Genomic DNA, 25,012 nt, shown 5'->3' with positions numbered 1-25,012 from the left:
TGTTCCATTCCAGTCCGGTCCGTTCCGTTCTGACAAGTGTATTTCTTTTTTTAAATCATTTTTTATAATCATGTCATTTGGCATTTTTAAATCATCTCGTAGAGTGATACAGTAAAACAACGTTATCGCTTACTTGATCGTTATCACACATTTTATATGTATAATTAATACATGTAAGTAATACTGAATTGATTATTAATAGGTACATATCCTACATATGTTGTATTAGATAATTAACATTCAATTACAAAATCTCATAGAACGATATTTCAGTAGTTTATAATCCATAATAAATAGAAAAATTAAGTAAATTCATTTAAATTTGTATCTGTACGCGTATATTATTTTATATAATTTCAGAATTAAATCCAAATTTGATTAAATATGCTTGCTGCAAGGACAATTTTGAATTTATTTAGAGGAACGCAAATTTCTCTATTCCAAACATATGCTACAAATACAAAATTAGTCGAAATTACAAAAGATAACACAGGTAATACCATAATCCAAAGTTTCATGAAGCGGTTTTTATTTAATACTATTATCTTACAGATATTGCTATAATTTCAATGGCACATCCACCTGTAAATAGTTTAAACAAAGAATTATTAAATACTTTAAACATGTCCTTAATGGATGTACAGAAAGAGAAATATCGAGGTATTATATTAACATCATCATTACCAAATGTATTTTCAGCAGGACTTGACATAAAAGAAATGTATAATCGGACTGAAAAACAACTAACTGAATATTGGCAAACATTGCAGGATACATGGTTAACTTTATATAATTTGAAGATACCAGTAGCTGCTGCAATCAATGTATTATTTTAAACATTATTAGTAAAATGATTAAGATAATAATGACAATATATACAATTATATTTTTAAGAATATATGAATATTTGTAACTTTATTTATGAAGGGCGCCTGTCCTGCTGGTGGATGTTTATTAGCAATGTCCTGCGAATACAGAGTTTTAGTTGAAGGAAAACATACTATAGGATTAAATGAAACACGATTAGGAATTATTGCTCCTGAATGGTTTAGAAGTCTTTATGTTGACATGATAGGTTATAGAAGAGCTGAAATAGCACTGTTAAAGTAATTATTAATAAATATATAAACATAAAATATTATATTTAATAATATCTATTATTAATTGAAAACTATTGATTTAATAGAGGAACTCTGTTTCATCCAACAGAAGCATTGGAAATTGGACTTGTAGACGAATTAGCTTCTGATAAAGCAAATGCAATCAAAAAGTGTAAAGATTATATTGAAAGTTTTAAACTTATACCGCGTAAGTACATTATTTACTTAATTGATTAGAAGATAAAGACTTTTAATATTTACCATTTAAAATATTTATGAAGGCAAAGGTAGACAATCAACAAAAATGGAATTAAGAAAACGTAATTCGCTATGGTTAAAAGAAAACAGAGCCATGGATCTTAATCAATTTGTAACATTTTCTCAGTTACCAGAGGTACAAGCTGGTCTAAAATCATATATCGAAAGTTTAAAGAAAAAGTAAAAAACTTTAACTATGTTGCTTTTTTAAACCGTTATATTAAATATTTAATATTTTTATACGAATTTTATAGAAGTAAAATATTTTATATAAAAGTATATAGATATATTGAAAGATGTTATATTATTCGATAAATATATATCATTTAGTAAAAATAGTTACTTCTGTATTGATTTCCAAAAGTTTCCACTTGGTATATAATATAATTTTTAAACTGTTATTAACTTATTAATTATATATTATTAAGTCATTCATCAAGTGCTAATATAACTTCTGAATCATCAGTATTTAAATTTAATTGTTGCAATAATTGTGAGAATTCTTGTTGTTGAAAATCCGCGAAATGTGATATTTCTAGTACTTGCTGATTATTTCTTTCTCTCTCATATCTATTAAACCGAAATAAAAATTTGCTATAATTATTATATAAAAAATATAAAAATATATAAAGGAAGAAATAACTTACTTTATTAATTGTTCATTATATTCTTCAAGCCAATTTTTTGCTCGATTTATCATGGTATCTTCTCTAGCATCTATTATCTGTAATGGAAAAATACATGTCAATTTTTAAAATGCAAATGATAGAAATGTATGTAAACGCATATACTTACTTGCAAATGTCTTTCATGAGAATTATTAAGATTATAATTTAACATGTCTTTATCTTCACATAAATTTAATAAATGACGTGGTAACTTTACATCATCCCCAAAACCGCTAAGATAATATAAAATTAATCCATTAATAGTATCATTATATTCTGCTTCACAATTACGTAATTGTGAAAAATATCCTCGTGCAATTGTTAGAAAAGAATCCATCATATCAGACATGTTAATTCTAAATACTTCATTTATATCCTTGTTAAATAAATTTGATATTATTTTCAATCTAATTTTTTTGTAGACAACTCATATTAATTAAAATATACCTCCATTTGTTCATGTAAGTCCACTTCAATAGACATCAATTTTGTCCATGCATCAGTTATTATATCATTAAATTCTTCAGATAACTGATGTGCTTCTTTAGTTATGTTTTCTAATGTAATAGCATCTACATTTCCAGTTAATTTCTTTATCAATTGCTTGATAGTTGCCGAAATATCAGTTTTCTTATGCAAGACTTCATTTACAATCCTATAATTTGAAATAATACAAATTACTATTGATGTTCTATACTTCATATTTGCACAAATTATATATATTACTTACATTCTACCTTGATTTTCTGAAATACTTTTACCTTCCTTTACAGCGATATCATAAAGATTTGTTTCATTTATTCGTTTATCATGTTCTTCCAAACCTATTTCACAAAACTCTTTGCATAAAGCAGAAAAATTTATCTTGTATTCTTCAAATGCATTTTGTGTATCTTCATTTACCATAGACAAATCTTTCCCTTCTAAACATAAGATACACTTGATAAATTTTTATGTGTAAATGTCTATTGTTATATATAAATTCTTATATGTAATTAAATTAAATAATTATATATATAAATAAATTAATAAACCTTTATCATCTTCAAACATTTGATGGAAGAGATAATCATCATCAAGATATTCTACATATGCAGCAGTGAGGAAAGCTAATTTCTTTTTATATTCTTCTTGTGCATCCAGTTCTTCTTTTTCTTTCATTTCTATTTCTTCTAAAGTATTCAGAGTCCTACTAAATTATAAATATATATAATATTATTTTATACATGTGTATGTGTATATACATATATGATATAATATATATATCACATATATGTACATATATATGTATTGTTTAATTACTAATGCTTTTCTCTTGCATTCTTTCTTTGTTCATTAGTAATCATTTTGTATTCATAATAAATTAATTGCGGTATAAATGCAAATACATAATCCAAATATCCATCTTCCTTAGTACATGGATTTCCATTTATATTCAAACTACGTAATTTTTTAAATTTCCTTAAATACAGCACCTAAATGATACTGCATATAAATAAAGGCACGAAAATATAAAATATTTTCATATACAATGTTCCACATATTACATACATACATGTTTCGAATCTGTTACAATATTATTACCAATACTAAAAATTGTTAGATTATTCAAGTCATTTATGTTTTCTATTTCACTAATTTCATTGTTAAATAGAAGTAATATTTCTAAATTTGTTAAATGGTTCAAGTTCTCCATTGTTTTAATACGATTGAAGGAAAGATCTAATTCTTTCAAATTGACAAGGGCATCTAGATTTTCTATCTTTTCAATTATGTTATTGGACAATTTCAATTCTATCAAATTTGGCATCACCCACAGGTAATCGATTTTTAAAATGTCTAAAAGAAGAAATAACACGACAGATGTGTTATTCAACAAGTCGAACAAGCAAATTTTAAATTTACATACTATGTACATACTAAGAAACTCAATTCGAATCTTTCTTGTTTCGTGCAAGTTAATACCGTCTTCGTAAAAGAGTTTACCAGCCTCTCCTTTTGGTCCTTGTTCAATTACCAAGTTTATTAACATATCCTGATTTATTACACGAGGTTGTACAAATTCTTGCAATATAGTAGGAACGTTTTCCTGAATCATCTCTAAATATTTCGTAGATTCTATAGAGAATCAAACATACAATTATATATATCGCTTTATATTGAAGACATTTAATTTGTATTCTTCACTCGGTTGCCGCGCAACACTGATTTATCAATTTCTGTTTTATAACGCTCCTAGTGTTTGATAATGTCATTGCATTGATATAAATATTGATAAAAGATATCTAGAAATTGTATACTCTATGCCAAGAGATTCCTAATTTAATTATCATTGTTAAACTGTAAAATTAAATTATGCTTTTCCTGTCACAAGTTACGAACAAAAAAAAAATTAGTAACGAATTTAATTCTTCGCCAATTTATTTATTAGCTCTTTTTTCCTAAAGAAAAATGTTGCTTCAAACAGAGAGGTGTAGACAGACAGATATTAAAATTCCTATAAGCCTATTTTCAGAGAGTACACGGAATATATTTCATTTCTTTCACATTCGAAAAAGTCGTTAATAAATTTGTCTCGTGTTGGAAACTTTGTTAATCAAGCGAAATAAATGAATTTGCTGTGAATGTTGCGATCCAATCAGAATAGCATTCGCAGAATGTTGTACCTGATTGGTTAGAGTTTCATGTCACTGTATTTGACGTCTGCCTTTATCGTCGTACGGATCATATGATATTGTCACTCTGTATAAGAAGTTTTTAATTTATTATCAAATATATTGTTCCTGTCAAAATTCGTTACGTGCCTTACATATGCACAAGTGAATCAAAGTATTATTATTGAATATAGAAACAGTTTCGTATAACCTGAACAATGTCATTTTTTGGAGTAAATGTCAATCCCTTTTCAACACCAGTAGGCCAGAAGATAGGCAAGTTTCTTTATTTACCTTTTGTAATATCAATAATTGGTTAACGAATTATTTTTTTTTTTTTTTTTACATGAATAGCCATTTGTACATTAATATTAATGAACATGTAAATACTTATAAATTTCTTTCCATGTATATATATGTCTTCAGCTTAATCAGACACATGAATCATAACTTACCTAACACCTTTTATCACAATTAATGTGTTACATCTTTATTTATGTATTTTTCAGAGCAAGCTACAGATGGTAGTTTGCCTAGCGAAAATTGGACACTTAATATGGAAATATGTGATATTATAAATGAAACAGAGGAAGGGCCAAGAGATGCAATTAAAGCAATTAAGCGTAGACTCAATCAGGCTGCTGGAAAAAATTACACTATAGTCATGTATACCCTAACAGTTAGTACTTGTACATTTGGTAATACTTATATTTTTACAAGACATAGGCAATGTTTTAAAATTATTTTATGCAATTAGATGAAATATAAAATATTTATTTTTTAACTTTTTAAATTAATTTTTTAAAGTAATCTATTTTTTTGTTCAGTTAATTGAATTATATTTCAACTATAATTTAAATAGCTAGATTAACTTTTTTTGTTGAGTTTGAGTTTACTTCTATTAAATAACTTATTCATTTCTATTAAATATTCATGAGCATTATGTTAATGAAATGTTATTATATTATACAATTATGTTATGTTAATGAAATAGGTATTGGAGACATGTGTAAAAAATTGTGGAAAACGTTTTCATGCTCTTGCCTGTTCGCGAGAATTCGTACAAGAATTGGTTAAATTAATCGGACCAAAAAATGAACCTCCAGCAGCAGTGCAAGAAAAAGTTTTAAGTTTAATTCAAACATGGGCAGATACATTCCGTCATCAGCCACATACTCAAGGGGTTGTTCAAGTATATCAAGAATTAAAACTAAAAGGTATACAATTTCCAATGACAGACTTAGATGCCATGGCACCAATTATTACGCCAGAGCGAGTAAGAATTTTTCATTATAATATATAATTAATAAATATGTTATAGATGTTTAATTAAATTATTAATATAACTGTAGAGTGTACCTGAGTCGGAACAAAATGTCGTGAATGTACCTACAGCTGAACAACAGTCAGCAACTCCTATAACATCACAAGTCCAACAACCTCAAACTCAATCTTCTGGACAAGTAACTTTATTAAATGAACAACAAATGGCTAAACTACAAAGTGAACTTGATGTTGTGCAAGGAAATATGCGTGTGTTATCGGAAATGTTGGCATATTTTACAAGCTCAGATCAGAGTAATAGTCAACAACCTGATCCTGCAGATCTTGAACTTCTAAGTGTATGCATATAATTATTACCCATTTATCTTATATTTTATTATTTATCTTGTATTATAATAAATTTATTTTATGTATAAATTATAATATTTGTAGGAACTTCACTCTACATGCAAAGCAATGCAAGAGCGAGTTGTTGATTTAATTGGAAAGCTGGCACATGATGAAATGACAGCAGAACTGCTACGTATTAATGATGAATTGAATAATTTATTTTTACGTTATTCACGTTATACAAAAAACAAAGCTGTTGCTGCAAGTACTATTCTGGCACAAACAATTGGTCATCCTGCAAACATAGATTCTGCTTCATCGGTTAATAAACAAGAAGCTGATTCTCTTATTGATTTGTCTGATGAAACTGATAATTTGGGGGAAAAAATGACAGAAATGGGTAGGTATTATATTTGTAATAAGTAAACTTATTATATTAAACCTTTTATATTAAATTGCAGATATAGCTGATAATATAGACAAAAATAGGATAGATCGAAAGGAGAAAAAGGAAGGTGATGAATTTGATATGTTTGCACAATCACGAAATACATCTTATGAAACTGCGAAAAACAGGTTTCTAATATTCAATTAATAATAATAATAATAATTATTATTATTTTATTATTGGATTAATAATATATGATAATATATTATATATTAATAATGTATAATAATAATACATAAATTAATAATATGTGATATATATCCCCCTATTTTTATTACAGCGGTAGCAAGTATGAGGATAATTTGGAGCAGGTGAGCGGAGGAAGTCTCAGTACAGCGATTCTCAATCGCAATAATCCTAAGCATTCCCAGCAGACTGCTTCTACAATTGCTTCTACTACTGCTACTTCTGTGCGTAATCCCTGTTCCTATACTAATTATTGCTAAGCATTTAGTAGATATCATGAATAATATAAGTATTAATTATTGAAAAGAGCAAGATTATTACAAATATTAAAATACTTTTCACAAATTTAATTACATATTATTGCAAAACTATATTTTTATAAGCAACATAGTTACGATTATATACAATGAGCTTAAAGTTACCTCCATAAAGGTAAGAATGTCATACTTACTACACTTAATGTTAAAACATTATATTCTCATTCATTAAGTAGATTTACTTAGAAGTTGCTTTCTTTTACTGCTTTCTATAGCATGAAGTAATTAATTTTCTCTTATGTTCCTTTTTGCTTTATTTTTGCCTACATATATGCATATGTTTAGATACTTACTTTACTTTTGTTTATTTTTATTTTTTGTTTTTTCTTTTAACATTCAGCTGAACCGGGAATCTGAGTTTAATGAGATGGCAGCTTGGTTAGATCATACGGTGAGTTATACATGGCAATGAGATTAGAAATATGTAATATAATCATTTAACACTTTTCTTCATAATATTTAATTCTCAATAAATTACTTTTAATTATAATTCATAGTTATTAAAACATTCTTTTTTTTCAGCCAGGAGCACATGGTGATCAAGAATCTCTAACATCTTCAGAATTCGAACGTTTCTTAGCAGAACGAGCAGCTGCTGCTGAAGCTTTACCAACTCTACCCACAACTACTACTGGGAGTACTATTAGTACTGGAAGTACTACAAATTCTGAAAACTCTAACATTCAACGCCAAATTAATAAAGATCAAGATAAATCTTTATTTGCTCTTTAAACGTAATTTTCACATTTACATTTTAGAAAACTGATGAAAATTGAATTTGTTCTAATTCGATCACTTTTCTAATAAATCAATGCTTCTAATAATAATCTGGATATTAGAAACATTGATAAAATAAATTAAAGAAAATAATATAAAGAGAAAAATAAATAAAAATGAAATGCTTTGCGCTTATATGTACTTAAGAATATAATTGATACTGGATGATCATAAATTAGCATTTTATTACGTTGTAAAAATTTGACAATGAATAATTTATTTTAAAATAATCGTTACGCGTCAATATTATGTAATACAGAAATAGGAGAAAATACTAACTTATGTTATTTGTATATAAAAAGCACATTGTATACAAAATAATATTCATATTACAATGTGTGGTCTCATGCCTTGGAACTATATAAAATTATTAATTTATGCAATTGCAGTTCTCAAATTCGCGAATTTAAATGCAAAAAATAAATATTTCATTATGCGATTAATTTTATTATGCTATAGATTGAAGTACTTGTCTATATTAAATTTGATCATTTGATATTCTGTATAAATATGATATGTTCATTGTAGTAATTTTTTGATTCTTATAAAGTATTATTATTATAGAATAATGTAAATTTATCAATAGTTGTTATAATTATGTATCGATATTACAGATAATTAATATATTCTAAAATTATATCATAGGAATATCATTGGTAATAAGGAACGTTATGTTTGTGATTTTAAACTATTGTTTTATTTCGAAGGCAAGCATATTGGGTACTTTAATAAGAATCGAGGTTCTTTATAGAATTTTAAAAACGTGATAAATCGCTATAAACTATGTTTAAATATTTGATTTTGTAAAGTTGTATCCTTCTACCAATGAATATTTTATTTTAATATCAAATAGTAAAATATTTTTACTAAAGATGTATTACTTTTAACAGATAGTGCAAGTTGTATAGCACTAAACATTAATTCTTTTATTCTAGAATATATAAAATGCTTAAAAATATTTCAAATAGATGTTTAAAACCAGGTAAAAGGAAAACTAAATTTGCTTATTTGTATAAATTGTATTTAATAGTTCTTACACCTAAACACCTGTAATCAATTTCTATGTGAGTAATAACGTAAAAAATTGTTCTTTTTTTTATGTGATCATTGCAATTATTATTGTTATGAAAAAGAATTAATTTTGTATTTTCAATAATTTCTTTATATTTTTAAAATTATAACTTTTTCGTTTTATAATAAACTTTTCTAATGTTCCAATATATTGATAATTGTATTGAAAAATTCTAATCCTTATAAAACTAATATAAAATTTCAATATATAATACTTTGATGATAATTATGAAAAATATGTCATGCTATTATTTATTTATTAAGATCTTTTGTAACGTAATTACATAAATTAGAATTTTATATTTATGTTAATATTAAAATTAAACATTAGATAGTATTTGTATCAATACTTGCATATTTTAGATTATTTTGATATTTGCAAAGAAATGATCAAATATAACATAATGACAAAGAAAATTATATAATTTGTAGGTTCTCTATTCTATTTGTTAAATAAATTTCTATTTTCGTTAATCAAAATTATACAATCACATGACTTGCTTTGTAATAAAGCAAATATTGATAAGTACTTAATAAATAAATTTTCTTTGTGAGTATATCAGATACAATATACATAAATTATTTCTTTCTATCGTTCATGATCATTGCATTCAAATTTTTTTTTATTAACCCATCGGTTTGAGTTAGGTTTCAGTTAGATATGAGTTAGGTTTATTCGTGAACATATGTACACATGTATATCACTGCGATACCACAAGTTAAGATCACGTGGTTCGCTCATCGTGTATTTCACGTTGATCATTTCAACCAGTGCGGTTGATCTAATCGGTACTAGTTTAAGTCACAGCGCACAATTTGCTTGATTGCATACTAAAATTTCAAGATTAATCTCGGATGATCTGGTATCACAAATATAGCTCGAAATTATTGTTGTGCTTTTCTCATAAGAAACATGTACACTGTATCAAAAGGACCTAGCAAGATAGTTGCTAAAACACGAAGAGGTACTGATACGAGAACAATTTTTAGCTGTATTTATAAACAATTGTAATATCAACTTTATTGAATATTATCATTCTTTAGGAATCAGTCAAAACCTTGAGAGGCTGGAAACTCTACGTGATTTAACGAGGAAAGCAGACCCTGACGATGACTACGAGACCACCCGGTAAATAATGCTTGTTCTCATCTTCGTTGCATTTCTCTCTCTTTTTGTAACTTCAGCATTTCGATATTACGCAATTCATAATTCTCATTGAAAGTAAGCACGTGTAATTCCTGTGTTATATTCTTAGTGACTTATCAATTATAATTTATAAAGTATTACATGCAATTATCATGTGCTTCAAAAATGTTAAATGATGTATTATGAATAGTGTTCTTCTTAATTTTAATATACACAGTAAAATATTTATTCCACAGCCATGTGCCTAAACCAGTTTTTCACATGAATGGGAAATCTAAATTCAATTCGCAGAGGCATCAAATGCAAGAAGTTATTACACCTCAACATGAAGAACTTATTAAATTTGTCTATGAATGTAGGTTGAAAATGTTTATTACTTGCTTATGAATGTTGTCCAGGTTTTTATTTTTTGTGCAAAAGAATATATTGTATATTTTTTATTTATTAGCATGGAACCAAGTCAGTACGCGGCAAAGAAGTGAATCTTCTGATGGTTCAGATTGTTCAGAACCTTCCAGTAAGTCTTTTAAAATTAATTAAGACAGACTATAAATTTTCTAGTTTTAAAATTTTTAAATATATATATATATAATTTATACAAATTCAACAAAAATTTAATTAAATATTTATAAATCAGTTAAAATGTTTTGTTAATTTCAGGTCCTAGTTCTATAGTATATTATAATGATGGTGAACCAAACGACACTCTTCAAGGTGAGTTACACTTAGCTTTTTTTTAAAAGAAATGTTATATAAATGTGGATTAAATAAATATATTATTTCAGACTTTAAACCATTTGATTTGGAATCATGGTGGGGTAAACGATTATTTAATAATATCACAAAATCACTTTGAAATAAAGAGAAATTTAAAAAAGTTATGAAGATAAATCTTGAAGTAGTACAGAATGACAAACAGTGCTAAAAGCCTGTTTTGGGTTTTAAAAGTAATCTAAGAATCAGTGAATAACTGTAGAAGAATTGAATCTGAAGACTAGAAATGAACCTAAGAGCTATCACAAAGTTATAATTGATGAATTTAATATAAAAATTAATAAATTTAATTGTGAACATGTATATTTCTGTTATAAAATATTAATTTTTTATCGCGTGTGCAGCTTTAAAGATAAATTCATGTATCAAAAATTTTAAACACATGTACGTAACAGCATTTTTCTAAATACTGTAATGGATTCTTGTTGGTAATGCATGGGTGAAATATATATTATCATCAACAGTATCCCTGAATATGTGATATAATAATGCACATAAATTGTATAATTCTGTTCAAAGCTGTTTCGAAATTAGTGTAAAAGTGTACAGAAATTTTATTTAAACTCAAAGGATAATGCAACCTTAAATCTACCGGTAAAAATTAATGTGATACAAAATACGATCGCTATTTTCGTTTGTAGGTTTTTAAAATAACGCAGATAAAGATATAACTTGTATATCTTGCGTGGTATGAATGCAGCGTGAAAATAATGAATTTTTAATCATAGAATGATGTACATATTACATGCATCGTTTGTGTGAATGCATGAATACATTGCCAATATTGTTATGACAATTGTATCTAAATACATTTACGTAAGCAAATTTTAGTATAACTTTGTAGACTGATAATGTTTAAGATTGTTATATGATTACTAGACAAGAGAAAACTTGTCACCAATGTATTTGCAAACTTTGCTTTCAAAGTTCTTATTTCATATTAATCTGAGTTAATCTCCTCTAATTTTTTTATTTTAACTAGTTGCATTAAAAAAACTGATTATCAAAGATTTTAATATGAGATCTTGATACTGTTGAAAAACAGAGTTTGCAAAAGTAGTCAAAATGTAGTGCAACATTTGGCCATTTAAGGCTGAATCAAGCAGTTATAAATAAATACATCTTTATACGTATTATCATTTTTTTCTTAGTCTTATTACATGAACTTTAAATTAAAGGGGTTTTAAATTTCATATTATTTATTTTTTTATATCATTTTATTTGAAAAATAAATTTATTATATATTTTATTTGAAAAAAAATAGGTCTTAATGTAAAATATAAAATAAGTTATGTATAAGTTTTTAAATTGCTTACGTTGAATTTATGAAGATTTATTTATTGTATATCAGAATAAATAGAATTTTGTTTATTATTGAACAATATGGGAACAAAGCTAAATAATATGAATGACTTTAATACCAAATTATATTGCAGTATCAAATAATTTTTTCATTCAAATAGCTTAAAACAGATATTATAGGAAAAGGAAGAAAATTACAGAGAAACAGAATTATCATCGTGTGTGTGTGCATATATACGTACATATGCATTCACTGACCTATCTATATAGAACGTTTGAAGTATTCCAGTTGTACCCATGAACGTTTTGATTGCCTATACAAGGGTTAAGTAACCTTTAAAATTTATAAATATAATTTATTTAAAACAAATTTTTTAAAATTATAAAGATAATATTTCTAATGTAGTATAACATATCTATCATAAATATTTGCATATGTAAGTAATATTTTTATGCAGAAGCATGTGTGAATCAAGGAAACAAGAATACTACTTTGATACAATAATAAATAAAAGTCTTATGGGAATGGCAAGAATACATAATAGTTTAATTGCATTGGAAGGTTGTAATGCAATCTTACGCAAAGATTATACAAATGTAATTGGAAAGGTGTGCAATTTATTATAATTAAATAAAAATATTTTACATGTAATATTATATGATATTGTAGTAATATGTAGGTGAAATTAATATCTGGTGGTACAGCTGAAGATGAATTAATATATCCAGGATGTGTAGGTCCTGGCATGTTAACAGCTGCAGTTTTGGGAAATATTTTGTCTGCACCTTCTGTTGATAATATATTAAGAGTTATTGAAAAAGTTGGAGCCAATGATACTTCAGGTAATAAAATATAATTTTATTTTATATAATTATTAATAGTTATAAATCATATTAGTGAATTGTATGATAATGATTAAATAAAATATTTATGTATAGGTATATTGTTAATTATTCAAAATTGTGCAGAATATTCTATAAACTTTACTCTGGCAAAATTATATGCTGAATTGAAAGGATATGTTGTTAAACTAATGACAATAAATAACAATATGTCGTACTTACATCTTGGTAATAGTATTAAACAACATAATTTTTTACCTACATTTTTTATATATAAAATAGCTGGAGCTATGGCAGAAGAAGGAAAAAATATAGATGAGATTTATTCATTTTGCAATTCTATTGCAAACAGTGGAGAGATGATATTTTTAAAAAAAGGTTATACAATTTTTGAAAAATTGAATTATATATTAATATAAATATAAAGAAAAAATATATTTTGCAGATGGTTGCATTGAAAATGTAATTCACGAAGATGATGAAGAAATGCTTTCAAATATAGTTAAACAAATGCTTGAACCATTGATAAATATATTAAATATGACATCACAAGATCAAACTAAAACGAAATCATTTTGTGTTGGTCATGAAATTGCAATTTTAATAAGCAACTTTGGTATTGTAAAATGACTCAACGTTCAAAAATTTTATTTGTCTTTGAAACTGTTGACTGTTACTTTGAAACATCTTTCATTTCTTAGGCTGTAATCAAATAAAAGAAAATATATTTATCTTAGAACTTTTGCATCAAATGGAAATAAATGGATTAAGAGTAAAAAGAATATACGTGAAAGAATTTATGAAAAGTTCAAATAGTGAATTTCACATTTGTTTATTAAATCTTTCACTCACTGCAATATTAACTAAATATTTGGATTTTCCAACATCTGCATTCACTTGGCCAATAGCAATAGAAACTAGAAAAGTAATAAAGTTCATAAAGTCATTTATTTCTCTGTTTTTCAAGTTGTATTGTATTTTTAACTTGAAATCTAAATTAACTTCTAGAGTGATGAAACAAAATTATTTACATTAAGAAAACATCATAAGGTAATTAAATTTTATTAATGTATTTATACTTGAGATTACAAGGAATCCAATACAATAAAATTTTAATACAGAATATAGACTGCAGTGTTTTAAATTTACAAGGACCAATAATGAATTATGAAACCAGTCAAGCATTTTTATCAATTATATCAATGGCATGTGAAGCAATATTAGCATGTGAAAAACAATTGAACAAAATGGACCAGAAAAAATATGGCAATGGAGATTATGGTACAAATCTTGCACGTGGAGCTGAAGCGATAAAAAATGCTATTCAGGTTGGTTATTAAATATTTAAAAATCAAAATGCATAATGAAATCATAAATGAAACTTTTTGCAGAAAAATGAAATATTGGGAACAAATTTATATGTAACATTTTCACAAATTAGTCATATCATTCATAAGACAGTAAGTGGTATACAAGGAGGATTATATTCTTTGTTTTTTTACTATGTTGCTCAGGTAATATATAATGCATTAATTAATTTTTTAACTACATATACAGTTAACTTTTTAAACACATTACATGTTTTAGACTTTTTCGAGATATCAAAGCGATCAGAAAATAACAGTAGATGTATGGTTACATGTGTTAACTACTGCAAATAAAGCAATTGAACCGTTTAAAGTATCTTTTGAAGGTGATCAAACTCTATTAACAACTTTAACAGCAGTACAGATAGATTTGCAAAATGCATTAAGCAAAAATGTGGATCCCATTGATGCATTTGGAATAGCCGTGAAAGCTGCTGAAAGCTTTACTACGAATGTTTTATATGGACAATCTTTTTATGTAAGGAATATGGAATACTACATTTTATTGTTATATAAATTTAATTTGCATCGATACGTCAAAAAAAGAAAAAATTTATTTACTACACATATATATTTTAGGAATTTGAATATCCTGATCCTCATGCACATTCAGTAGGTATATGGATGAGAGCTGCATATGAAGGCACTAAATTAAAATTAATTTATTACAATATAAAATAATAAATTTACAACAAACATCTAATTTGCCATAATTCGTGTTATGCAAAAATATACTGTATATGTATATATTAATAATAATATGTTTCATTTGTATTATTAGTTATATTAATTATTATATTAATATATTATATATTAAACATAAAAAAATTGTTATTTAATAATGTTATATATTATAATTTATACTAAGCGATTCATTATGCTATGTAAATATATTTTTGTTTTTACTTATATGCACGAGGTCATTAAAGGTATGAATGTATGCGTGAACACGCTTCGTATAAACGAATGATATACGTAAATGTATGTTCAGATACGTATAAAAGAGTATCATAATGTCACGTGTTCTTGGCTTCTCTTCATTTCTGTCTTATCACGTGAAAAAGCTGAAAAAAGTTAATTTTATTGTTTTCAAAACGTGAGCTAAAAATTGATAAATAATATACTTATATTGTATTTTATATCCGACATTATGAACAGAGGTTATGTTTAAAATTATAATTTCAACTTTTTAAATAATCAGATATGCATGATATTTAGTTATTTTACTTGAATATTACGAATATATTGCATTATTTATATATATATGTACGTATCAATAATACATAATAATATGTGCAATGATAAAAATGATAAAAATATAAAATTGCATACATAATAAATTTTATAACACTCATATAAAAAAGGAAGCAATATTAAAAATGAATGCTGTGATTGCTTTATGTATTTTCTGTGAATCACATGGACCTAAAGTGATATTTACAACTCAGACATATCGTAATTATGATAATCAAAGTACAGAGAAATTAAAATTTTATGGACCAAAAGAAATATTACGAAGAAGTCAAAGTGTTATGGAAGATGGACAATATGAATGTGAAGGATGTCAAAGTATTGGTAATGTGAAATATTTAAGTAATGAACATGAAACTAGGACATCATTTCTTTCTGCACAGCAATCATTAACTCAAGATGTTTGGTGCTTACTGAAGCATGCATGCTTTAGGTATAACGATCATAAACTCTTTCTTTATATTTTTTTATTCATATATTATGCATATCTTATATCTGTTTCGATTCTTTAAGGAGTTTAAGCTGTGAAGTACATCCTGGTAAAGAAGGTGTTTGCTACTTTGGAGATGAATATAGGGGGCATGTTTTAAGTCATACATTTACATTAAAAGATGCCCAGGTGAATTATGCAACGAAAAAGCATGTTTGGTAGCTATTACAATAAATTATTCAAATCATGTCATTAATTATATAATTTTAAATCTCTAGAAAGGAATTTAAAAAAGTATTCAGTAATACTGAGAAATCCTTTTTTTTTTTTTACAGGCAAGAGGTTTTCGTAAATGGTGCAGTTTTATTGTTTTCATGAGAGATAAACAATTTTTATTAAATATGTGGCCCTTTTTAGTAGATAATTTAAAAGAAGTAATTCGGGAATTACAAGATTTTGCTGAAAAAAAATATAATGCTGAAGAAGCAGAGTGTCCGCAGAGAATTGTTCGTTTATCAACAGCCAATGGATCAGGAGCATATAATAATTCAAATAAGCAGCCTCGAACGTTTAGTGATATAACCAACGAGAAACATGTTTTCATAAGGTTTGTTTTATAATTATGACATAACTTAAATAAAATAAAATATTAATAAATAATTATGTCAGAATCCACATGTGGTTGGTATGGATTCTTAGTGCTGGTGCAAGACATTTTATAGAAATTTTTCCCATGAGCTTATTAGATGCTGAATTAAATTATAATTTGGAGGATCAAATCGGTTAGTATCGTAAAAAAAGTACCATATTTATAGGGAATATTTATCTTTGAATATATCATATCAAATAGCATTTTCTGTTGTTCAGAAAATGAAGATGGATTTACTTTGGTAAATGCCAAATTACCTGTAAATTTAACTTTGAACTCAACTGAACCAGACATGCCACTCGAGTTCTCAGAAGTCTCGGGGAAATCTACTACAGTGATACTTAAGAATTTAAGAGCTGTATTAGGGAAAGATCAATTTAGGCAACTTTTATACTCTAGTTTAACGGGTGTTCAAATTTTGGTAAGAGGTCCAAATATTCAAAGATTGGAATCTTTATATGGTCTTAGTTCTCTTATTCCACGTGCATGTAGAAGAGTTAAGACTCAAGCCACAGAATATATGGATCCTAACAAGTGTAACTTTATTGGTATTTATGTTATTGTTATAAAACTATTAAAACATGGATATTAAATTAAATATTTTACAAATAATTAGATTAATTTCAGGTGTTGACACATCGGTAGCTGTTCCTTTGCCTTGTGCAAATGTATGTAGATTAGATATTGTTGCAGATGAACACAAAGTTGAAAATTCAAATTCACATATTGTTAGATGGACAGGAATATTGCCATTAAAGTTGCCAACTTTATTAATAAAAATTGAAAAGTCACTTGAGAATGAGAAACTTGGAAACTCTACTCTGAAAGCACATTTTGCTGCATTACAAGAAGAATGGGCAAAGTATAATTATATTGTGTACTTTGTATTAATATTTAATGATTATAAATTAAAACCATTTTTACTATAATTGTAGCATTGCCAAAGTAGTTCATGCCATGCGAGGACGTGGTCATAGTGGAGACCTTTCTGGGCTTATGCTTAGTTTAGGTGCTGGACCTCACGATAAAGAATTATTAGATACTTGGTCAATGGGTTTGCCACCAAATCCAGCGTAATTATTTAATTAATCTGTCATATTTTATACGTTGTAGAATATTGGGTAATATTTAATTTAATGTAATTAATATTTAATATATAAGATGTATTTTCTTTTATTTGTTCATGCAATATTTATGTATTTGAGGTTGTGCATAATTTTTTATTTATAATATAGTCAGCACATGACAAATATTGATATCAGCATAAAATAAATTGTTTTACATACATTTTTAGTAATTAAGATTTAATATATATTTTTGTAAAATCATATTTACAAGAAATTTTTTGTCTATATATATATATATATATATATATATATATATATATATATATATATATATATGTAATATACGAACACACGTCCTTATGCCCTTATATACACATACGTCCTTACATATGCATATACGTGCACACGTACCCATGTACGTGCATACGAAAATGTATATAACTTCAACATTTTGTTATTCGTGGGTTTGTCATAGAAATATTAAAAATCGACAACTAAAAAAATATTAGATTAATTGCTAATTGTTTAAATTATTCTTAATTGATTTTTCAATTGTATTTTAATTGTTACTGTGATTATTTAATTTTAATGAATATAATAATATATTAAATTCGTTGAAATGTGTATTGTAAATATTTAACAAAAGTGCTCTCTGAAATGGAAATTCAACCTCAACTGACGTATCGTCGCAAGTCATTTCAATTTAAAGATTTAAAAAAATTTGATATTTCTGAACAATATTTTGAACAACAATATTGCAACATTTATAAAGCAAGATTGAGAGTGCTGAAAGATTACCTTTTGGAGAAAGCAAAAATTAAATGGGGTAAATTCTGTTATAAAGATATTATTAAGTTTTAGGTTATATCTTTTAATATCTAATATTTTGTTATAGCACATAATCAAGTAATTACGTTGGCAGAACTTTCTGAAAGAAATAAAAGCGATACTTGTGTTATAATAGGCACTTTGTACAAACATCAAGAATTAAAACCATCGATATTACACGAACTCAGTAACGAACTTCAATTACAAGTCCAACCAGCTAGAATAAATTATGCATCATTCAAGGATATATTGTATTTGGAAGATGAAACATTACGTATTAAATTAATTGGAAATCATATAAATATTCAAAATGTAGTTACTGGTATTGTTTGTGCTGTATGTGGACATGAACTGGAGAATGGTGAATTCTTAGTAAATATTATCCTCTTTTATAAAATTTATTGTGTCATTAAAGCAAGAATTGTAATTTAAATTTAATTTGACAGGTTTTGTCTTCTTTCATTTTTTGATAAAATATATCGATTCCAGGTAATAGATTGGTGTTTACCAGGATGCTGTCCGAAATTATCAATTCTTGATCAGCTAGAAACACAAGGAAAGATTTTAATAATTTCAGGTCTAGATCTAGCAAATAATTTACAATTATTAAATATAAATCTATTATTTGAATGGATCACTGGAATGGTTGGTTGTGAAAAGGTTCATCAAGATGTGGCATCTATTGTGTGTGTTATTGTAGCAGGTATTTAATGTATATTAATCACAGTAATATTTACAATGAATAACAACCATATTAACAGGAAATAGTATAAGAGGATCTCTGGAGACACATAATTATAAAAAATATTTTGAAACAAAAGCTCATGATGAGGCTATATTTAAAGAGACTGCAAACATAACACATAAATTGGATAATTTGCTTTGTCCTGTTGTAAAATGTTGTCCTGTTATATTGATGCCTGGGGAATTTGATCCAACTTCTCATACATTACCTCAACAACCACTTCATCCATGTATTTTACCACAATGTTCTAGGTAATTTAAAACATATATTTATGACAAAATACTATAATATTATTAATATTCATATTATATAGGTTTAAAAGTTTTCACACAGTTACTAATCCATGGGTTGGTAGTATAAATTCTCGTATTGTAGCTGGATCCAGTGCCCAACCCATTACAGATATCATGAAAGTTGCTGGACTTGTTGATATTTCACCTTTAATGTGGTTAGAGCGTACATTACTTTGGCGACATTATGCACCAACTGCACCAGATACTATACCAACTTATCCATCTAACAATATTGATCCATTTATTATAACAGAGTGTCCTGATATATATTTTGTTGGTAATATGGATAAATATGATACCAAATTATTTACAGGTAAGTATGTTTTTTATTACTTCTTATTTCTATTTTTATGGTGAGGAAATAGTATTGGTAAAATAAAATATTTATCCACAGCAGATGAAGGACAAACAATAAGATTGATTTGTATCCCAAAATTTTCTAAGACACAAACAGGTGTGTTAGTTGATTTAGAGACTTTAGAAACCTGCCCTATTTCTTTCACTGCAAATTAATTTATTAAAATATTTAAATTATTTTAAGACTGTGACATTAGATAATGCAATATACAAGTTCATCTAAGAAAATAATTAATTTTCTTAAGTGATTATTACATAATTTGTATATAACAAATATTATTCTTCTAATAAAATGTATTTATTTGTGTACTTCTTTATATTTTTATATAGTTTTTACTTATGGAAGTAAAAAAAAAAACATGAAAATAAGTACATAAGTAAAATATATTTTTATTTACGTTTTTCATTTATACATAAATATATGAAAAATCAAATACTGTTTAACAAATTATAATATGTATTCTATAAATTGTTTATATTTGTTAACATTTATAGTGTTCTTAAATGTTCATACATACATAGTATAAGTATTCTTAATTATTATATTAACAGTATTTAATTCAATATGTGGAACAATATACCATGCAATTTAAATTATAAAACAATATAAATAAAATACTTTGGTATAATAATATTAATTTTTTTAATACTATAATGTATATTATATATAATAAGTACTATAATACTGCTTCCTTTTTATGAAAATATTTGGTACTATATCTTCAATAATACTGCTAAAATATAAATAAAATATAAACAATATATATAAATAAAACAATATATGAATAAAATATAAATAAAATATAAACAAATATAAACAAAATTAAATATATATATTAAATTGGAATTAGATATGAATTTATTAATTCTTTGATCTATTTTAAATTATATCAATATATTTAATGAGATATGAAAATAAACTCTGAATGAAAAAATTTACATAAAATAAAACTGAACAATTCTTTGATATTACCGTAATGTAAAATATTCTTTATTAATTCTGACACCTGCAGAGTTTATTTAAAATTGTTTCTTTATACGTGTGATTGATTTATATTTCAATAAATATTCATATTCTCCTAACTACAAGATTTTGAAGGTATTGGAATATTCATATTTAGACAAATATTTATGTTCTTAGATGATTCTTGAGATTCAGAAACTTCTGATTGTGGATCTGCTTTCTCTTCACTTCTCATAGCACATATCACATCTGTGAGAGCAACTATATAATTTTTTGCCAAAGTTAAAGTTTCAATTTTGGACAATCGTCTTTCCTTTGATACATGTGGAATTACCTCACGTAAAGACTACAAAATACAATCATTTATATTTTTCTATAGACAATTTTTGCTATAAATTACATCTACCTGAAAAGCATCATTTAAACTATGCATTCTCATTCTCTCTCTTTCATTACTTTCTAGTCTTCTAAGAGTTCTTTCTCTAGGTGTTGTCCGCTTAGATGAATTTGATAACTTTAATCCAGATTTTTCAGTTCGTTTACTGTTTCTGCGTACTATTTTATTACATGCCTGTGATTGTTGTTTAGGCCATTTTCCCTCCCAATTATTCCCGTTCATTATCTTGGATGTCATTCAGAATTGTCCTTTTTAAAAATATCACACATTATTTGTAGTACAAGATCAAATCTTAATTATTTTTTTCTTTTTTTCTTTTAATGATAAATGATTTAAATAATTAATTAATTAAGTTCCAAGGTTAATGATATAGATAAATAAATGTCCTTAATTAAAAAAAAAAGGAATAATATTTTTGATATGCAAATTCAATTGAAAATTTTAGTATTCAAAAATATGATTGAAATAATAGTTATATACTTACAATTTAGTAAGATAGTTTGTTTCACTATTAACAGATCAATGAAGAAATAAAGTATAATGAATATATTTAAATTTGTTAATATTTTTGAAACACGAGTTTCTCGTTCCCTTTTTTCAATATATTTATAAGCGAAATACGATTACGATTATATTATATTATACGGTACATTTTCAAATATTTGAATCAACTGTACACTGCCGCGTGTACTTGTTGAGCCACGTTGGAATGACGACTGACGTCGCGATGCCGGGGTGCGGCCGAAACAGCCTTCCACCCCCGGGAACTATGTGATCTACCCTGTGACCTTTTCTTAATAACTTTTCCATAAAACGTTGTTTATTTTCCGTAAATTTTCATTTATGTAACAAAAATTAATTTATCCCGTAATTGTATGAAAAAAAATGGTATTCTTATTTTTCTTATAATGGGAACGTACGTCGACAAAAGTAAAAATTAAATTATATTCTATGAAATTTTATTTATGACATGTTGCGTAAATAATAAATTAAAAATAACAATAACGTAACAAATTGTAGTGAGTAAATTCTTAATAATTTGTAAATTCTAGGATAGAAAAATTTATGCAAGAATATTTGTGTTACACACCTTTTGTACACATGCATAAAAGATTCTATATAGTTGTGCGGCTACAGGTGGGCGTATGACGTAATTCGCCCACGCGGCATTTCTATAATCACAATACTACTGATTGAAGTAGCATGAAATACATTTAAATGTATGTGTATTAATTTAAATTTTGTTGTGCAAATATATTAAAAACTATACAATAAATAGTCACTTTTGTTATTGATTATAATAAATTCATATAGGACCAAAATATAAGAAAAAACATTTATAAATTATTGAGGTTTCGATCTTATTACTATTCATTTTATGAATGATAGATGAAGGATAAAATTTTCGACAATGTTAAGTTAAATATAAATTAATTTTTATTATTTATGTTTTATCTTTACATTTACCACAACAAGTGTTAGTTTGTTTTTCTAATTCAGATTCTTTATAATTAGGAGTCCATGGTCCAAGACTAGCTGAAGCATAAAAATCCATAGGATATGGTTTATCATTGTTAAAATTTATCATTTTTAAAGCAACAGCTCCTTCATATGGGGTAAGAAAAGGTTTTTCAAAAGCTGTACCCCAGTCTATACTTAACCGCGGACACGCAATCTGTAATACAAAAATTATTTAATATACAGTCATTATAATTATGTGTTACATAATTAACAGAGAAAATTTTGTAAATAACCTGTATAAAAGCATCAATGCCTTTAAATAACTTAATTTTATCTGGAAATATTTCCGAGAGCAATATAATAATGTTTTCCTTGCCCAATAAATTAATTTTGGTTTCTAAATTTTTTAAAACATTGAGATTTCCTTGTCTACCTAAAGTACCAAGTATCAATCCAAATCTTCCCGTCTCTTTTGCATGTTCAATTGCTGCTAATCTAGTCTTTAGCATCTGTTCATGATCATAAAATTCTTCTGTCAATTTCTTCTCGTAGGGATCGTATCGAAATGCTCGTAATTTTGGATTAGCAATCATCGCTGCTTCTAAATGAAATCTACCATCTCCTACATAGATAATTGCATCAGCGCATCGAATCTGTGGCGCTGTACAACCTAAAATCTTTAAACAATGACAAGATTACAATACATGTACTTATATAATTTGAATTTAATCTAATAAGATACATAAATATCAATACCTCGCCAGGACTTAATGGTTTACTTTGTGGAGTAGATACTTCGTAACCATTTTTTCTCATTTCCATTGCAATTGCTTGTAACGTACCAGCAAACTGTATAGTGCTTACAAGCCCAATTTTTGTTGTAATTGGCAATGTAGCTCGTAAACATTCAATGCAATGAGATGTATCAATTTTTATGTTAACAAACACATAAAGTACTTTAATACCAACAGTCTGATCAATTGGTATTAAACACGAATGACCATAATGAATTAAGAAATCTGCAGCTAATGCTTTTGCAGTATAATCATCTACACAACATGCTCCTGCAACAGTTATGTTAATTTTAATTTAAAATTACATATACATATATAATATTCATTTCATATACATATGATAATATACATTAAATTAATATTTAAATTATATGTTTTTAGAATTACAAAATATCTTTTTCTTGTTATACACAAGCTATACACAGTAGCGTATTCCTTACCATAGGTAACATCTCCCATTATAATAGTGTCTGCATCTGTAAAACCTTCTATAATATCAGCTATAGTTGTGGCATACATTAAAAGCCCTTCAGGCATTTGCAATGCGACTCTTTTTGCTTTTGCTTCTTTAATTCTCCACACTGATTTATGTACTTCAAAATTGTAATTAGAAGGTAATGCAGCAATTGCTGCATTTAACAAAGGATCATTTAAGATTTCTTCAGGTATTTTATTCATTTTAACCGGGGCTTTGAATATTTTACGAACAGGCTTTGCTTTAACTATTACAACAGAATTACATTCTTCGTTCATGATTGTAATTTCTTTCAATAATATTATTAACCTTAAAATTTATGTCGACGATGTTTTTACTCAAAATGTTTAATACATTGATACATTACATGAACATAATTCATTTATTTTATATACAACATATATTATTCATTAAATGCAACATATATTATTAATTAAAAATTTTAATTTTTATTCATTTCTGTACAAATCTTAAAAATGAAAGGTTATAAAGTATCCTAACCTTTGAAATAGAACGAACTAGATGTTATGGTTGGTGGTGCTCTCTAGTTTGTACATAATGAATAACAGTATTTTATTTCTTTCAGTTTGCAACAAAAGAAAATAGACATTTTCCAAAAAATTAGTGCAAATAATAATTATTGTTATTGTTGCTATTACTCTGAATATTAAATAACATTATAATCAGTTATCTGAATTATTAATGAATATATCATTCATGTAATTATTATGAAACTTACTATTTTTTTTTTTTTTTTTTTTTTTTTTTTTTTTTT

General features: G+C 26.1%; 8 protein-coding genes across 20 annotated transcripts in view; 5 read left to right on the top strand and 3 right to left on the bottom strand.

Annotated features, from left to right (window-relative positions):
* Positions 1 to 10: 10 nt before the first annotated feature.
* LOC122535661 (enoyl-CoA delta isomerase 1, mitochondrial-like) lies at positions 11 to 1,552 on the top strand. 2 transcript variants are annotated; one of them, XM_043667394.1, is made up of 6 exons: positions 11 to 173; positions 361 to 493; positions 553 to 824; positions 928 to 1,106; positions 1,187 to 1,308; positions 1,382 to 1,552. In XM_043667394.1, exons 2-6 carry the CDS (start codon positions 385 to 387, stop codon positions 1,540 to 1,542), a joined length of 843 nt encoding a protein of 280 aa, XP_043523329.1. In that variant the 5' UTR covers positions 11 to 173; positions 361 to 384; the 3' UTR covers positions 1,543 to 1,552. The 2 variants fall into 2 exon arrangements, with proteins under 2 accessions (XP_043523329.1, XP_043523330.1); XM_043667395.1 differs by lacking the exon at positions 361 to 493 and having other exon boundaries at positions 50 to 173.
* Positions 1,553 to 1,751: 199 nt separating this feature from the next.
* On the bottom strand, positions 1,752 to 4,375 carry LOC122535654 (dynein regulatory complex subunit 3-like). 5 transcript variants are annotated; one of them, XM_043667376.1, is made up of 9 exons: positions 3,947 to 4,375; positions 3,582 to 3,865; positions 3,329 to 3,501; positions 3,061 to 3,218; positions 2,757 to 2,949; positions 2,474 to 2,681; positions 2,154 to 2,402; positions 2,006 to 2,082; positions 1,752 to 1,928 (listed from the first exon to the last, which is right to left on the bottom strand). In XM_043667376.1, the coding sequence occupies exons 1-9, from the start codon at positions 4,122 to 4,124 to the stop codon at positions 1,787 to 1,789; spliced, it is 1,662 nt and encodes a 553-aa protein (XP_043523311.1). In that variant the 5' UTR covers positions 4,125 to 4,375; the 3' UTR covers positions 1,752 to 1,786. The 5 variants fall into 5 exon arrangements, with proteins under 5 accessions (XP_043523311.1, XP_043523312.1, XP_043523313.1 ...); XM_043667377.1 differs by having other exon boundaries at positions 3,936 to 4,063; XM_043667378.1 differs by lacking the exon at positions 3,582 to 3,865 and having other exon boundaries at positions 3,936 to 4,373.
* A 265-nt stretch (positions 4,376 to 4,640) lies between these two features.
* Positions 4,641 to 8,562, top strand: LOC122535656 (TOM1-like protein 2). Of its 3 annotated transcripts, none has more exons than XM_043667384.1 (9): positions 4,642 to 4,956; positions 5,190 to 5,359; positions 5,675 to 5,956; positions 6,033 to 6,302; positions 6,397 to 6,694; positions 6,756 to 6,870; positions 7,023 to 7,053; positions 7,586 to 7,636; positions 7,768 to 8,562. In XM_043667384.1, exons 1-9 carry the CDS (start codon positions 4,899 to 4,901, stop codon positions 7,975 to 7,977), a joined length of 1,485 nt encoding a protein of 494 aa, XP_043523319.1. In that variant the 5' UTR covers positions 4,642 to 4,898; the 3' UTR covers positions 7,978 to 8,562. The 3 variants fall into 3 exon arrangements, with proteins under 3 accessions (XP_043523318.1, XP_043523319.1, XP_043523317.1); XM_043667382.1 differs by having other exon boundaries at positions 4,646 to 4,956; positions 7,023 to 7,152; positions 7,768 to 8,559; XM_043667383.1 differs by lacking the exon at positions 7,586 to 7,636 and having other exon boundaries at positions 4,641 to 4,956; positions 7,023 to 7,152.
* A 1,250-nt stretch (positions 8,563 to 9,812) lies between these two features.
* Positions 9,813 to 12,147, top strand: LOC122535666 (MAPK regulated corepressor interacting protein 2). Its single transcript, XM_043667401.1, has 6 exons — positions 9,813 to 10,058; positions 10,138 to 10,222; positions 10,477 to 10,595; positions 10,689 to 10,757; positions 10,901 to 10,954; positions 11,026 to 12,147. The coding sequence occupies exons 1-6, from the start codon at positions 10,007 to 10,009 to the stop codon at positions 11,094 to 11,096; spliced, it is 450 nt and encodes a 149-aa protein (XP_043523336.1). The 5' UTR covers positions 9,813 to 10,006; the 3' UTR covers positions 11,097 to 12,147.
* A 531-nt stretch (positions 12,148 to 12,678) lies between these two features.
* LOC122535668 (triokinase/FMN cyclase) lies at positions 12,679 to 18,143 on the top strand. The gene is made up of 17 exons (XM_043667404.1): positions 12,679 to 12,925; positions 12,997 to 13,159; positions 13,256 to 13,537; positions 13,605 to 13,775; positions 13,861 to 14,084; positions 14,168 to 14,209; positions 14,281 to 14,487; positions 14,551 to 14,673; positions 14,747 to 15,004; positions 15,106 to 15,167; positions 16,061 to 16,210; positions 16,291 to 16,396; positions 16,543 to 16,814; positions 16,877 to 16,989; positions 17,075 to 17,404; positions 17,484 to 17,718; positions 17,792 to 18,143. Exons 1-17 carry the CDS (start codon positions 12,779 to 12,781, stop codon positions 17,931 to 17,933), a joined length of 3,027 nt encoding a protein of 1,008 aa, XP_043523339.1. The 5' UTR covers positions 12,679 to 12,778; the 3' UTR covers positions 17,934 to 18,143.
* Positions 18,144 to 18,316: 173 nt separating this feature from the next.
* The window catches only part of LOC122535658 (DNA polymerase delta subunit 2-like), a 6,846-nt gene continuing 150 nt past the window's right edge, over positions 18,317 to 25,012 (top strand). Inside the window, exons 1-6 of one of the 5 annotated variants that reach the window (XM_043667390.1) lie at positions 18,317 to 18,749; positions 18,819 to 19,123; positions 19,241 to 19,454; positions 19,513 to 19,747; positions 19,852 to 20,102; positions 20,184 to 20,436. In XM_043667390.1, the coding sequence (XP_043523325.1) occupies positions 18,581 to 18,749; positions 18,819 to 19,123; positions 19,241 to 19,454; positions 19,513 to 19,747; positions 19,852 to 20,102; positions 20,184 to 20,302 (1,293 nt within the window). In that variant the 5' untranslated portion in view covers positions 18,317 to 18,580 and the 3' untranslated portion in view covers positions 20,303 to 20,436. Of the gene's footprint in view, positions 18,750 to 18,818; positions 19,124 to 19,240; positions 19,455 to 19,512; positions 19,748 to 19,809; positions 20,103 to 20,183; positions 20,437 to 23,022; positions 23,314 to 25,012 lie in introns of those variants that run through there. The other 4 variants (XM_043667389.1, XM_043667391.1, XM_043667388.1 and 1 more) reach the window with 4 other exon arrangements.
* Positions 21,109 to 22,298, bottom strand: LOC122535664 (protein dimmed-like). Of its 2 annotated transcripts, XM_043667399.1 has the most exons (3): positions 21,992 to 22,298; positions 21,517 to 21,755; positions 21,117 to 21,456 (listed from the first exon to the last, which is right to left on the bottom strand). In XM_043667399.1, exons 2-3 carry the CDS (start codon positions 21,742 to 21,744, stop codon positions 21,226 to 21,228), a joined length of 459 nt encoding a protein of 152 aa, XP_043523334.1. In that variant the 5' UTR covers positions 21,745 to 21,755; positions 21,992 to 22,298; the 3' UTR covers positions 21,117 to 21,225. The 2 variants fall into 2 exon arrangements, with proteins under 2 accessions (XP_043523335.1, XP_043523334.1); XM_043667400.1 differs by lacking the exon at positions 21,992 to 22,298 and having other exon boundaries at positions 21,109 to 21,456; positions 21,517 to 21,829.
* LOC122535660 (2-(3-amino-3-carboxypropyl)histidine synthase subunit 1) lies at positions 22,922 to 24,775 on the bottom strand. The gene is made up of 4 exons (XM_043667393.1): positions 24,203 to 24,775; positions 23,725 to 24,032; positions 23,262 to 23,645; positions 22,922 to 23,182 (listed from the first exon to the last, which is right to left on the bottom strand). The coding sequence occupies exons 1-4, from the start codon at positions 24,513 to 24,515 to the stop codon at positions 22,952 to 22,954; spliced, it is 1,236 nt and encodes a 411-aa protein (XP_043523328.1). The 5' UTR covers positions 24,516 to 24,775; the 3' UTR covers positions 22,922 to 22,951.

The sequence above is a fragment of the Frieseomelitta varia genome, unplaced genomic scaffold (assembly GCF_011392965.1).
Source record: "Frieseomelitta varia isolate USP_RPSP 00005682 unplaced genomic scaffold, Fvar_1.2 scaffold_751, whole genome shotgun sequence".
In the NCBI taxonomy this organism is placed as follows: Eukaryota; Metazoa; Arthropoda; class Insecta; order Hymenoptera; family Apidae; genus Frieseomelitta; species Frieseomelitta varia.
Note: the sequence above shows the minus strand (reverse complement) of the source record. Positions and strands in the feature narration are given on the sequence as shown.

Coding starts and splice junctions, on each gene's coding strand:
- LOC122535661 (XM_043667394.1), top strand. CDS start 385: ATGCTTGCTGCAAGGACAATTTTGAATTTATTTAGAGGAACGCAAATT. Junction 1,107..1,186: donor GCTGAAATAGCACTGTTAAA/GTAATTATTAAT, acceptor TTGATTTAATAG/AGGAACTCTGTTTCATCCAA. Junction 1,309..1,381: donor AAGTTTTAAACTTATACCGC/GTAAGTACATTA, acceptor ATATTTATGAAG/GCAAAGGTAGACAATCAACA.
- LOC122535654 (XM_043667376.1), bottom strand. CDS start 4,124: ATGATTCAGGAAAACGTTCCTACTATATTGCAAGAATTTGTACAACCT. Junction 2,682..2,756: donor TCAGAAAATCAAGGTAGAAT/GTAAGTAATATA, acceptor TTCAAATTATAG/GATTGTAAATGAAGTCTTGC. Junction 2,083..2,153: donor CTCATGAAAGACATTTGCAA/GTAAGTATATGC, acceptor TTTCCATTACAG/ATAATAGATGCTAGAGAAGA.
- LOC122535656 (XM_043667382.1), top strand. CDS start 4,899: ATGTCATTTTTTGGAGTAAATGTCAATCCCTTTTCAACACCAGTAGGC. Junction 5,360..5,674: donor TAGTCATGTATACCCTAACA/GTTAGTACTTGT, acceptor TTAATGAAATAG/GTATTGGAGACATGTGTAAA. Junction 6,695..6,755: donor GGAAAAAATGACAGAAATGG/GTAGGTATTATA, acceptor ATTAAATTGCAG/ATATAGCTGATAATATAGAC.
- LOC122535666 (XM_043667401.1), top strand. CDS start 10,007: ATGTACACTGTATCAAAAGGACCTAGCAAGATAGTTGCTAAAACACGA. Junction 10,059..10,137: donor AGTTGCTAAAACACGAAGAG/GTACTGATACGA, acceptor ATCATTCTTTAG/GAATCAGTCAAAACCTTGAG. Junction 10,758..10,900: donor AGATTGTTCAGAACCTTCCA/GTAAGTCTTTTA, acceptor TGTTAATTTCAG/GTCCTAGTTCTATAGTATAT.
- LOC122535668 (XM_043667404.1), top strand. CDS start 12,779: ATGTGTGAATCAAGGAAACAAGAATACTACTTTGATACAATAATAAAT. Junction 12,926..12,996: donor ATACAAATGTAATTGGAAAG/GTGTGCAATTTA, acceptor AGTAATATGTAG/GTGAAATTAATATCTGGTGG. Junction 16,990..17,074: donor TAATTTGGAGGATCAAATCG/GTTAGTATCGTA, acceptor TCTGTTGTTCAG/AAAATGAAGATGGATTTACT.
- LOC122535664 (XM_043667399.1), bottom strand. CDS start 21,744: ATGACATCCAAGATAATGAACGGGAATAATTGGGAGGGAAAATGGCCT. Junction 21,457..21,516: donor GTTTAAATGATGCTTTTCAG/GTAGATGTAATT, acceptor TGTATTTTGTAG/TCTTTACGTGAGGTAATTCC.
- LOC122535660 (XM_043667393.1), bottom strand. CDS start 24,515: ATGAACGAAGAATGTAATTCTGTTGTAATAGTTAAAGCAAAGCCTGTT. Junction 23,646..23,724: donor AACCATTAAGTCCTGGCGAG/GTATTGATATTT, acceptor CATTGTTTAAAG/ATTTTAGGTTGTACAGCGCC. Junction 23,183..23,261: donor GCATTGATGCTTTTATACAG/GTTATTTACAAA, acceptor TTTGTATTACAG/ATTGCGTGTCCGCGGTTAAG.